Source organism: Lissotriton helveticus, chromosome 1_1, assembly GCF_964261635.1.
Source record: "Lissotriton helveticus chromosome 1_1, aLisHel1.1, whole genome shotgun sequence".
NCBI classification, from domain to species: Eukaryota; Metazoa; Chordata; class Amphibia; order Caudata; family Salamandridae; genus Lissotriton; species Lissotriton helveticus.
In genome coordinates this window covers 959,745,267-959,759,142 of record NC_136057.1, presented here as the reverse complement: position 1 = coordinate 959,759,142, position 13,876 = coordinate 959,745,267, and the positions used below count along the sequence as shown (strand labels likewise).

Genomic DNA, 13,876 nt, shown 5'->3' with positions numbered 1-13,876 from the left:
TTGGGGGGGCTGTTTGGGGTGTTGGGGTTGGGGATGTGGGGGGGTTCTGGTGGTGACGCGGACGTGTTGTGGCTTGTATCATGTGGTGGTGAGAGGGTGGATGGGAGGCGCCGTTGGTTTGAGAGTTGCGGGGTGATTTGGTGTGGGGTTCGAGGTTGGGAATGTGGGGAGGAGGGTTGGCGGGAGTATGCTTTTCTTATGTGCTGTGACCAGGGTTCCTTCTGGCGGGGGTGGTGGGCGGGTTCCAGAGTCATAGAGGAGTCTAGTTTGGTGTCTCACGATGCCTGTTAGCTTAGGGACCTGGAATGTTAAGGGGCTGAACTCCCCGCAGAAGAGGCAAAAGGTGTGGAAGTATATAACTGACCACCAGTTGGACATAGTGGGACTTCAGGAGACTCACCTTGCACGCAAAGATGAGCTGCGTCTTAAGCATAAGGCATATCCCCTAATATACAGATCCTCTGCGTCCACAAAGCATAAGGGGGTGGCCCTCCTCTTCCATACTTCGCTACTTTTTCAACCGGTGGCGGTACGCACGGATAGGGAGGGCCGTTGGTTGATGGTGAAAGGGCTGGTGCAGGGGAGGCTTTGTACTTTTGTTGTGACGTATGTTCCTAACACTGGCCAGAATAAGTTCTTGCAAGACCTGCTGCATAAAGTGAGTGATTTTGTGGAAGGGCGGTTGTTCCTCATGGGGGACTGTAATTTGGTGTGGGACAGGGCGCTGGATTGTTCAGGCGCTCGCAGGGCGGATACTGGTGTGTTCTCTGAGCTGTCACGGCAAAAGATTACGGAAATGGGGTTGGTTGATGGGTGGCGGTTTATGCATCCAACGTCCAGAGATTACACATTTCTCTCTCATGTACACCACTCATATTCACGATTGGATCATGTATTCCTCAGCCAGGCTCTTAGAGGAGATGTTCTTGACTCCACCATCCTGCCCATCTCGGTCTCGGACCACAGCATGCTAGTGCTTACGCTGCGCTGGTCGTCGGCAGATACCGGGCAACGGAAATGGTATTTCCCAGCTTCGGTACTTCGGGACGAGGAGTCTAACAAGGCGCTGCGGGTGGCCATTAGGGAGTTCTTTACCCTCAATCCGCCATCCGATACCTCTGTATCCAACACGTGGGATGCCTTTAAGGCGTCCGTTAGGGGCACGTGCTTGAGCCTTAACGCACACCTCAACAGGTTGCGCCGCAAGGATCGGGAGGCACTGGAGGCTGAACTGGCATCTCTCGAGCGGGCGCATAAACTTAACCCCTCGAGGGTGACCCTCCGGCCTCTCACGGCGGTACGGGGGAAGTTGAGGGCGCACTACAATAACAGGGCGGAGTTCACGCTACTGAGATTGGGCCGACAGTCCTACTCTTGTGGTAACAAGGTGGGGAGGCACCTGGCCCGACAGCTTCGCGACAGGCGGGAACGTGAGTACATTGGGGGGATCCGCGACTCTGTGGGTCAGTTGCAGCACCGGGACGAAACAAAGGCGGCCATTTTCGGACGCTTTTACTCGGATCTATACGGGGGGGAAAGGCTGGGAGCAGCTGCCCAGAGGGAGTACCTGGGGCGTATGCACCTTCCGCAGGTGTCCAGGGAATGGAACGAGCTTTTAGGGGCCCCGATCACCAGGGAGGAGGTGTTAGATGCTATTGCGAACTTGAAGCTTCACAAAGCACCTGGCCCAGACGGTTACACCGCTGTGTTTTATAAATCCTACGCTTCCGAGATCTGCGACTTCTTAGTCACCCTTTTTAATGACATGGCCTCCTCCGGTTCCTCTGCTGGCTCCTTGGCGGAGGCGATGATTACGGTCTTGCCGAAGCCGGGGAAGGATCCAGCGCAATGCGCCTCCTTTCGCCCGATAGCGCTTCTTAATTTGGACGCCAAACTATACTCGGCGATCCTGGCGCGTAGGCTACAAGACCTTATGCCGGCGCTAATCCATCCAGACCAGTCTGGCTTCATCAAGGGGCGCCAGACGCATGATAACACTCGTCGGGTGGTGCATCTAATAGAAAAGGCAGAAAGATTTCGTATTCCGGCGGTCCTAGTGGGCCTGGATGCCGAGAAGGCCTTCGATAGGGTGGACTGGGGGTTTCTGTTTAATACCATGACTGCCTTTGGTTTCTCGGAGGCTTTCATCACTATGGTGAAGGCTAATTTCTGCTGCCCCCGGTCCCGGGTGGCGGTGAATGGTCATACGTCGGCGTTCTTTACTCACGCTCGGGGTACTAGACAGGGTTGTCCGCTGTCCCCCCTGCTGTTCGCGCTGAGCATCGAGCCGCTGGCGGTAGCGGTGCGGGAGCACGTCGGGATCAGAGGTCTGCCGTTCGCGGGGGAACAGCACAAGATTTCGCTCTTTGCAGACGACATCTTGTTCTCTATTACTGATCCGGAAACCTCGCTGCAGTTCATCAGGGAGGTCTTACTGGAGTTTGAGGCCGTGGCCGGTTTTAAGGTCAACTATAGCAAGTCCTACATCCTGAATCTTAGCCTTTCGGAGGCCGAGAGGGACCGGGTACGGCCGCTGACTCCGCTGGCCTGGGCCACTGGTTCGATCGTCTACCTAGGGGTCCATCTGACTCCGACAGTGGGCGGGCTGTTCCAGGCCAATTTCCCATCTTTGTTGGCGAAGACCCGGACGGAATTGGACAGGTGGAAACCGAAATTTCTGTCATGGCTGGGCAGAATTCATGCCGTGAAAATGGTTCTCCTCCCTAAATTCTTATATTTGTTCCAGGCATTGCCTATCCCCATAGACAGCGATTTCTTTCGACGGCTCAAGACTCAAGTATTGCGCTTCATTTGGCAAGGGGGTCGGGCACGGGTCTCCTATGCGGTTCTCCGTCGGCCGAGACCTGAGGGTGGAGTCGGGCTCCCTGACCTGCAGTTATATTACAAAGCGGCGCAACTGCGAGTGTTGGTGGAGTGGTCGCAACAGACCTCCGAGAAACATTGGCTCCATATGGACCGATGCGTTGCCGGCAGGTCGATCTGGGACTTAGCCTGGAAACCGAAGAAGGACCGACCTCTCAACGCATATATATGCACTCCTACGAGCACAGTGTTGAAGGTGTGGGACTCGCTAGCGGCGGACGACCGTTGGACCACGTTCCCTTCGCCCTTTACGCCCTTGCATTACAACCCGGCCTTCCCTCCGGCGCTTCATGAAGGGCCGTTTGCGGTGTGGAGGGAGGGGGGGTGTCGGGCGTTGACCCATTTGTTCCACGGCCTGGACACCCTAACTTTCGCTAACTGTGTGAGAGATTATGGGGTCCCCCAGACTGAACGATTCCGGCATGTTCAGCTGCTTCACTGGGCCACGTCACCTGGGGTGATGGAGGCGGCTACGAGACCGCCGACTCCTTTTGAAACCTTTATATTACGCACATCCGCCATGAAGGGGGCCATTTCCTTCATATACCGGTTGTTGCTCAAATCGACGGTAGCTCCCCGACCTCGTTATATGGGGCAATGGGAAGAAATGCTGGGGCGCGATATCTCGGATGTGGAATGGTCGGCGCTTTGGCGAGACCTGACGACCTTTAACCATTCCTTGCACCTGAGGGAAGCCCACCTCAAGACGGTCATGCAATGGTATATGTGCCCGACTAGGCTTCACCGCATTTTCCCGGCGACCTCGGATAAGTGCTGGAGGGGCTGCGGGCTTTTGGGGGACTTCCGCCACATCTGGTGGGACTGCCCGGTGATCCGTCCGTACTGGGAGGAAATCCTCTCACATATAAAGGAAGTGCTGACTTATCCCATTGATGAGTCTATGGCTTGTGTTCTGCTGGGGCTGCGTGACCCTGGCCTTGTCTATCAGACCAGGGCCGATAAGAAGATTTTGTGGCTATGCCTAGGTGCTGCGAAACTCACGCTGGCTGCGGCCTGGAAAAAGAAGGATGCCCCGGCAGTGTCACTATGGCATGCACGACTTTGGAGGTTGCTCAGTTTGGAAAGAGTGGCGGACATCTTCCTTGGCCAGTATAAGAACTTCCGATATCAGTGGGGTCCCCTGGTGGACTTTCTCTCTAAGGGGTTACCCTCGGCGGTATGTCCGGCTTCATTGAGATCGATGCACCTCTTTCAAGTGTAATATGGATGTGGAATGAATGGTGAGTGAATGGCGTCACTACCAGGGGGGAGGGTGGGGGTGGGATGGGGCAGTTGGTTGTCATGGTTTATGGGCTGTGGAGGGTCCGCGGGCTGCTTATTTGCACCGCTTGTATGGAACCTGGAGGTTTGGGGCCCAGCTTATTGCAGCTCTGGTTATCCTGGATGGCCTGGCCTACTGCTAGGCTTGTAGGCCACTGGTACTGTGGTCCTAATTACTATGTGGTCTCGCTCCTGGCCTGGATATGCTTGTAATATAGTCTGGGTCACTGCTGATGCATGCACAATGATTTGCCCTGTTCTGGAGTAATGTGCGGTTCCTCCGCAGCCCGATGTTTGTCTGTTTATTCTTTTTTTTTTGCAAATCAAAATAAAAATTTTACAAAAAAAAAAAAAACTGGCCACACCATCTTTAGGCATGTAGAACCTGGGCTCACGTGAAGCTTCAGGGGGTACGCTGCCACTTTTGGCGTCGCCGTAAGCCCCTATTTGAAAGGCTTTGATTTCCAGCTCCTTCAGACTGAGCTCATGGGTCAGCTTCCTTTCCTCCATGAACAGCCTCTTTTCTTCATGCTCCTTCTCTAACCTGGCAAGTTATGATTTAAGCTGTCTCTCCTCTCTCCTGTCAGCCAATTCCTCTGAAGACAGGCTCCTTGCTGAGACAATACTGCCTGCCCTGGAGCGTCTTCCTGGCTCTGGCAATAAATTGTCGGCAGTATCTGTAGGTAGTAGATCCAGATCACCTGTGGCGTCATGCTCTGATCCCTGCCGGTCCCCTTCTCCATCTGGGTGGGCCGTTACACATGCCCTCGAGGCTTTCTTAAGCTCTGCCCTCTTGGCGATTCGCTTGAAGGGCACCCCTTTCTCTTCGCAGAATTCCTTGAGCTGCGCCGCCGTGTAAGCTTACAGGTTGGCCAGCTCAAATTCCATCTAGGTAGGTATGACCTCAGACATTTGTAAAAACAGCCAATGGGACTTGGCAAAAAGGACTTAGAAAAAGAGCTGCCAGTCAGGGAGAATTTAAAAATAAAAATGCCAATTGGAGAGGGTAGACGTAGAGCCAGGTGTAAGGTTGTGGTGTAAACTGAGTCACCGCGTGGTGTTACACAAGTACAAGTCCTAATACCGCTGCTGCACACAGATGTTAGAACCGGGGTCTCTAATTGGCAGGGGTATGCACCCTAGTCCAAGTAGGGACCACCGCTTCCAACGGGGTAGTCTGGTGCAGAGCAGGAAGGCGTAACTTAAGAGGTGATGTTCAAAGTACCTGTGCAACATTCATCAACAGTGACACAGTAAAGGCACTCAAGAAAGGACACCACACCAGATTTCATATGAAAAGAAATGTATCTTTATCTAAATCTATGACAAGATCTAAAAATATTTAGTGAGTCTCCACATTAAGACAAAGAAAAGGCTTCAATCGAGTGTCCACTGGCTGTTGCAGATATTCCAGCAGGGACTGTTCGTTAGCTGGAAAACATAAGGGCTAGAACAATTCCCCAATCACTCATATAAAATTAAGCCAGTCTATGATCCCTTAAGGCAAACAGTTCTCCCAAGGCAAACGTTCACAGTGCCGCTACCTAAATAGACAGGAGTTTGGAGTTTTGGGGCGGGCAAAATGGTGCAGAGCTTCCCGGGGTAATAGGCCCACTACTGAGACAAGCCGATGCTTTCAGTCCCAAAGCAGCCCCACCCTTAGCTATGTGAGCGCCCTGCTCAGGGAGTTACCTAGTTCCGGCATAAGGCTTCCCCGGCCTCTGGGCGTCCACACCGCTTCCACCTCGCAGTCTGGGAAGGACAACCTCAGGCACAGCAGGAAGAATTCAGCTCCCAAGGGTAAAGCCGGGAAAACACAAAGCCCAGATTCCCGGGAACCAGCCGGCCTGCAACCCGCCCCTTGCAGCAGTCTGGTGGTGATGTGGCATTACCTGGGGAGGCGGTTGCGGCGCCGGTGCAAGTCTCCTTCCACTCTGGGGGCTTCCATTTCAGCGGCTGCTGCACGGCTGAGGAGCGAAGCAGCCCCTCCCGCTCTCGGTCGCGTCTTCTTCTCTCCGCAGCGGTAGGGTGCCAGGGTTGCTAGGTGACGCCTGCTTCTGAACGGCTTCCCTGCTGGCAATATTTAACCCCTTACAGACCCGGTCTTCCGCGGAGGTGATTTCAGAGCCACAGCACACTGCTTACGTTCCACATTCCGTCAGGGACCCGGACAGAAGTGGTGATTACAGGCATGTAGCGCTTTCCTCACACAGCGCTTTACAGCTCCCGCAAGAGACGGGCGGGCAGAGGTGATTGGGGGTGAGACATCACTTACCTTCACAGCGCTACACAACACAGCACAGCACAGCGCTACACAACACAGCACAGCACAATCAGGCCCTGGCCAGTGGCGGTGATCCTTGGCCAGACAGCACTACAGTCTACAAAGCGATACAAAAGGGGATGATGGACGGAGCGTTTGAGCAAATCAAACACTCACCCCCAGTCAACTGATCTGGGTTTAATACGTCACCGTTCTTTATCTCACTCAGTCACCCCAGTTCAGACATGGCCATATGCAAATCAGTCTGACCCTGTGCCTCATGGGAACAGTCCAGCCCGAACTGCCAAGCCATGTCTTCCCTGGACCGGAAACAGGCATCCTGGGACCGGTTTCGGATTCATAATCCTCATCAGCCAGGCTATCTTGAATCCAGTGGCTAAGTGAGCAAGGGACTCATGTCTGAGCATACCCTGCCACACTTAGGGCGAACAAAGCGATACAAAAGGGGATGATGGAAGGAGCGTTTGAGCAAATCAAACACTCACCCCCAGTCAACTGATCTGGGTTTAATCCATCACCATTCTTTAGCTCACTCAGCCACCCCAGTTCAGACATGGCCATATGCAAATCAGTCTGACCCTGTGCCTCATGGGAACAGTCCAGCCCGAACTGCCACGCCATGTCTTCCCTGGACCGGAAACAAGCATCCTGGGACCGGTTTCGGATTCATAATCCTCATCAGCCAGGCTATCTTGAATCCAGTGGCCAAGTGAGCAAGGGCCTCACGTCTGAGCATACCCTGCCACACTTAGGGCGAACAAAGCGATACAAAAGGGGATGATGGACGGAGCGTTTGAGCAAATCAAATCCGTCCATCATCCCCTTTTGTATCGCTTTGTTCACCCTAAGTGTGGCAGGGTATGCTCAGACGTGAGTCCCTTGCTCACTTGGCCACTGCATTCAAGATAGCCTGGCTGATGAGGATTATGAATCCGAAACCGGTCCCAGGATGCTTGTTTCTGGTCCATGGAAGACATGGCTTGGCAGTTCGGGCTGGACTGTTCCCATGAGGCACAGGGTCGGACTGATTTGCATATGGCCATGTCTGAACTGGGGAGGCTGAGTGAGCTAAAGAATGGTGATGGATTAAACCCAGATCAGTTGACTGGGGGTGAGTGTTTGATTTGCTCAAACGCTCCTTCCATCATCCCCTTTTGTATCGCTTTATTCGCCCTAAGTGGGGCAGGGTATGCTCAGACGCGAGTCCCTTGCCCACTTGGCCACTGGATTCAAGATAGCCTGGCTGATGAGGATTATGAATCCGAAACCGGTCCCAGGATGCTTGTTTCCGGTCCATGGAAGACATGGCTTGGCAGTTCGGGCTGGACTGTTCCCATGAGGCACAGGGTCAGACTGATTTGCATATGGCCATGTCTGAACTGGGGTGGCGGAGTGAGCTAAAGAATGGTGATGGATTAAACCCAGATCAGTTGACTGGGGGTGAGTGTTTGATTTGCTCGAACGCTCCGTCCATCATCCCCTTTTGTATCGCTTAGCACTTCAGTCTACAGCTTCTCCAGCTCAGCAAAGGTCCCAGGGCAGCGGCGGTGAATATAAGGGCACAGCGCTTCCTCTGCCACCCTGCTTTACCACACTGCACAGTACAGTCAGACCCAGGGCCAGCGGTGGTGATCCCTGTGACAGGGCCAGCGCTTTCTTCCCAGCGCTTCACAGTCCAATTAGGTCCTCACAGCACTAGCAGTTCAGTCAGGGTCCTCAACCAGCAGCAGTTATTCAGGGGCATTAGAAGTATTCTCTCACACCCAGTGCTGCAGAGGCAGTTTAGGCAGTGGAGAAACTTGATGGTCGTGATGAATCCCCCACCAAGCAGGGGGGTTAGACAGCAGAATGGGGTGGAGACACTCTGGAGTTGGTATTCCTGGTTCCCCTCTGGCAGGGAAAGATCAGCAGGCAGGCAGGTGCAGCTCAGCTAACTTGGGGCAGCAGTTCCTAGGAGCAGTCAGCCTCAGAAGTGTAGCAGTCCTTTCAGCACAGCAGTCTTAACTCCAGCAGAGTCCTCAGGTCCAGTAGTGTAACAAGGATGTGTGGCCAGGACCCTTCCTAATATACCCTAAGTAAGTCAGGTGACCGGGAGTGGTGGCACCTTCTGGAAGGATCTAGGGGTTGGAAGATACTGGAAAAATCCAGGAGGCTCAGAAGTGTTCCCTTTCTACCTGTCTGTCAACTGGGGACAAAAGGCTACAGTATCAAAAAGTCCTAGACCACACAGACTCCCAGTATGTAAATGAAGGGAAGGCCTCACTGCAGTAGCAGGGCCTGTAGCTAATGTTCTATGGTCACCATGTTTTAAAGGGAGAGCATCCACAACTCAGCACTGTTTAGCAGTGTTAAGGGGGCCAGAGTCCTAATGGGCAACAAAAATATAGGTCCAGTAGGAGGCAAAGAGGGCAAAAGAATGTAGGGGAAGACCACCCCAGGGCTGACAGGTCTAACAGGTAGACATTTCAAGTTTGGTGTCTAAATAATTAAAATTAAAAGCCCCCTTTAACCCTTTCTGTGCAAAGGACGTTACGGCTACGCCCGCCGCCACGGTAGCTGTGTGCAAAGGATGTAACTGTTAAGCCCTCTGCATGTATCCAAGAACTCGTTCTGCTGTTTACAGCAGTGGGATTTCATTTTTTTTCAGTCTCAGGAGCAGGGGAATAGATTTCCCTGGCATTTGTTTTGGGAGACCTAAGGGAATGCCGGATTTAAGGATGTTTGTCAACATTTGAGGTTTGCAAGGGATTCTGGATGATAAAACATGGTGAGAACCACGGAATCAGCCCAACCTGGATAGCCCAAGTTTGGCTAGGTTTTCCTTGGTGCTGGATGACCTAGTGTCCAAAATCTAAGGGAATAAAAACGGTAGAACACGTGTTATTATTATTTTTTGGGTCCCAGGTAGCCTTCACCTGCGTTGCGGGTCCAGGAGCTCTGACGATACCCAAGGGCAGGCGCACCTGCCCCGGGATCCATGCTCCAGCCTGCCGCACCGCCAAGGGCCAGGGACGGGGTACCATCAGACCCAGGGAATCCTCCCTCACTTCGCCTGCATGATAAGGAGACTGCAGGCCCTGGGTCAGAGCTCCATCAGGCCCCTCCTCACAGCCCAGTGCCTGAGGCACAGGTTGGACTCCTAGCACCCAAGCCACAGGGTCCCCTGAGCCTGACCATTTGGTCACAAGCCATGCTTTCTACTGGGGTGACTAGATGGCTGGGCTGCCCTGGATGTCCTGATTAGGGCTCATTTGCTTCCTTGAGCCCAGCCAGGGCTCCAATAGGTCAGGTGCATGCACACCTTTGGTCCCCTCTGTAACTCGGTGTGTATGGATTACAGGAAAGGAGGGTTGCCTTCTTCCGAATTACTAGGGACAGGGCACCCTGGACCCCGCGTGGTCTGGAGGTTCTCAGCCAGTGACCAGGTGTCCCAGGACTGGGGCCCTGTCCTCAGGCCTGCAGCGTGGCAATGTGCCCGGGATGGGGTACCTTGGCCTGGGCAGGCCTCCACTCTGTGGCCTGGTCCAAGACCTCCGACCGGGGCCTGCCATCCTGGGCTCTGTCCTCCGTCCTGTCCCACTACCAAGGGCCTGGGATGGGGTCCATTAGACCCGGGGAGGCTTCCCCTACTTTGCTTGATTGTGAAACTCTGACTGGGGCCCCGGTGGGACCTGGAGTATGTGCCCCCCCCCCATCCTGGACTCCGTCTTCTGGCCCACTACATGGCCAAGCCCCTGGAACAGGCTCGGGGATGCCTCCCCTGCGTAGCTAGGTCCAGGAGCGCTGACCGGGCCCCAGTGCCCTGCCCAGCTGCAGGGCAGGCTCTCCCACCCTTGGCTCCGGCCTGTCACACTGCCAAGGGTCCGGGACGTGGGTCCATCAGGCCTGGAGAGGCTTCCCATGCTTGGCCGGGTTCATAAACTCTGACCAATAACCCAATTTCCAACACTGCCAGTTTTGTTTGGTAGTGATCTATGAGTGTCCTGGGTGGGTCAGCATTGTCAGATGGATGGTGACAGCTGATAATTAATTGGGCTTCATCAATTGTACACACACTGACTGTTTCTTAGTTCCAGACAGAGCTAAGTCAGAAGGGGTGTCCCCATTTGCATCTGGCATCCTTCTCAAACAAAAAGGCAGTATCCTCTTTAAGGAATACTGAAGCTGCAGTGTAATGGGAGAACGGTCTTGGTATAGCCATACTTTAATGCTCCCGAAAGTGATTGGATCATCATTCCGTGCCTCTATCACTATATTCCCCTGCTGTTTGCAATAGTGGAGACAGGTAAAAATATACTGGGGCCTGCCAGGGAGTTCGCTGAATGGCCCGCTCTATGGGCGCAGTCAAAAATTATATCAGCAATTGCCAGGATTTTGAGTAGCTGTTGGAAGAGGTGAGCGATTTATCCTTCAATAGAATCTTTACCCGTATTGAGTGGTACTCCCTTAGTTCTCCTGTTTGAGTGGTGGAATCTATTCTCCAGGTGTTTCAGATGTGTCTGTAGTTTGAGATTCTACTCTTGGAGCTCTAGGAGTTTGCGTATTTGTAGTTCTAGTTCTTCATCCCTAGTATTGCTGCCATTTTCCAGAGTTGTAACAGATTGCTCTATTTCGGCTGTATTTCATTTGATTTCTTTGATATCTGTAGCTACTTCATTTTTTCAGGACGCCAAAGTCTTATCTGAGCTTTCTAGGTAGGGTTTCTAGGAAGGATTTTGTGATGTGCCTTTCCAACTCCTCCAGTTCCGTGCTCTGCGTTATGCTGTTGTTTATGGGTTGATCCCCAGATGCTGTTTCTCATGGAAGCTCATGTTCAAGTTTCTTGGAACGTCCTTTGGAAAGGACCTCCTTGATAGTAGACTCGTTCTATGATCTGTGTGCCGCCATGGGTCTACCCTTTGTTACTCTTGAAGTTCTATCTGTCACTTGATCTGTTGCTCCCCTTTCAACCCTGATGGGACCACGACCCAACCGGTGTCATGATCTATAGAATAGCCCAGGCAATTGCCTGATGGTGGTGAGTGTGGAGCTGTCTGTTGCCTCTGGCATGCTATCCTTGCTGTGTCGCCTAGCATAGAGTATGCTTACTATGGGTTGAATTGGAATGCAGGGGTGTGCATTGTGTTGTGTTCTGTAGCTGTGGTCTTGGCCAGGGCCCTCTGTAAAATGCTGATCTCAATCACTGACCCAGATGTGTCTTCTTACCAGTTGAGGAGGAGTGGGGTGGCAGCTCCATTTCCTGTGGTGTCTAGTGGACCATTTCTTAGTCTCATAGTCCCCAGGTGTGCTAACTGTGAAGGTATGAGTGGCAAGATCCAGTCAGCTTTGTGGCGCAAACTGCATGGAGTTGTGGCATGTTTCACTCCCCTTTACTTCCCCACCAGGGCCCGCCTGTGGAGGCCAAAGGGCATGCAGGTGTTGGTGCTCCGTGTGGTGGTAGGGGGGTCTAGGCACAGGGGGTGTTGGTGTTGGTGGAGGGGTCCAGTCCCCCTCTTATGCCATGGCAGGTCTAGGTATGTATCAGTGTATGCTTCACCAGGGCCCACATAGTGTTCTGGCTAGTATGATCACTGGGTCACGGGCCATGGCCTCCTATGCTGGGTCCGGGTGATGCAAGGCACCAGAAGCTCAGAGATTTCTGGATGCTGCCAGAATTACTGGTAAGGATGGGTGCATTCATGCGAGCGGTAGTTCTCACCACAGTGGTGCTGAGTTCTTCAGAGTTGGCTCTGTGGCACCTGTCATTTTGTGAGCAGACCCTCGCTTATAATCACCATTTTGAGCTGCTCACTGCTTTACTGAGTCTGATGAAAGACCTGGGATCTAGAGTTGCGGGCTGGTTAACTCCTGGTGAGATTGGGCTGGGGAGCTCCGTGAAGGAGCGCTTACACGGCCGCCATCTTGGCCACGCCCCCTTCAGGGCTTTTAAAATCACCAGCCTGACAAGTACCACTCTATTAACAACAAAGGCCCTGTTTTTTCATTTCGCATGGAATTAAATAGAAAATTGCACACATTTGTATTTCATCATTTTGGCTCTTTTCATTACATGATGCTAAACATGCCATTTTATGTGTAATTTTACATTCCTTCCATATAAATGTAAACATTAACAAAGTTTTGCTTCCTCGTGTTTCTAAAATAGCTATTTTAAAGTGTTTTATTGAGATTAGAAGATGTTGGTGGAATGTGATCAAGTTGTGTTTTCTGCTCAGAAGTGAAATTTAACACCTATTCACTTTTTTTATTGACAGGAATTCTACAAGCAAGTGTCTACTCCACTTCTCAAAAACATTCAGTTTGTATACCCACATGAATCAGTTACAGATGTCACCCAGAATGCATTTAATACATTTTATGGAGGAGACGAAATTGTAGTAGCTGGAAAAGTTAATCCTGCAGAGACTCAAGTTTTTGAGAGCATTGTCTCTGCCACCGCTGTAAGTTTCTCTAAAATATTTTGATCCCACAGTCAATGCTTAGTTTGTAAAATAATAAGTGCCAGGGCACTGACCAGGAGGCCACTGCAATTTGCACCACCCATTGCCCCCATCATCTCTGCCAAAAAGTCTACCAACCATCTATCTCGCCTGAAAATGCAACAGTTCAGACTATTCCAGGTCCCCAAAGCTAAAGGAATGGCTGGGGAGGCAGGTATTAGTAGTTTTTAATGTATATTGTAATGATAAACACCAGTTGTTCTGCTCCTCTCTAAATTAGATGAGCAGCGCCATCATGTGGCAGACTGTCCTAAGTGCAGTATTGACAAGTACTTGTCCTTACGAGCACCAGAAACCAATTAAGGGCCAGTGCTGAGCACCAGAAACCACGGCTCAAATTAAGCACTGCCTACAATGATTTGCTTTCTCTGACTTCTACCTTCGACATTGCAATTCTAGATTATATAATTAGTATTCTCTTAAATAATCTGCAGTGGTTATTTATGCGCTGAATTGCAAACTCATTTGTACAGATGTTTAGACCCTTGTTGCTTTTACATGTGTGTGTATATTATGGAGGAAAAAAATAGTGGCACACCCGCTGATTTGTGTAACTTTTGCTCTGATACAAAATATATGTGTGCAAGCAAAGATTATGGTGCGTCACATTTCTGTAGCCTGCTCTGACTACAATGGCGCGCGATGTGGAGAATGTAAAAGAGAAGAATCCAGGATGTTCCAGATATGGAACACTAATTCTCAGCTGGCACATATAATAATATTTTCCCTATTAATCAAATAGCACGGTAGAAACAAATAGAGGTAGAAGGGGTATGATAAAATAAGATACTAATATTTCCATGTTCTCAATCCCAGACACTCTGTCCACAACAACACTGAAGGTATTACAACTGGCTTCAAAGTGCACTGCTCAATAATACCCATTGTTGTGGAACCTCCTTGTTAGACTTTTCATACTGACCAATAT

General features: G+C 51.6%; 1 protein-coding gene across 1 annotated transcript in view; it reads left to right on the top strand.

Annotated features, from left to right (window-relative positions):
- Positions 1–13,876, top strand: part of ITIH2 (inter-alpha-trypsin inhibitor heavy chain 2) — a 325,176-nt gene that overhangs the window by 133,684 nt on the left and 177,616 nt on the right. Inside the window, exon 13 of the mRNA XM_078677093.1 lies at positions 12,703–12,888. Coding sequence (XP_078533219.1) covers positions 12,703–12,888 — 186 coding nt within the window. The remainder of the gene's footprint in view (positions 1–12,702; positions 12,889–13,876) is intronic.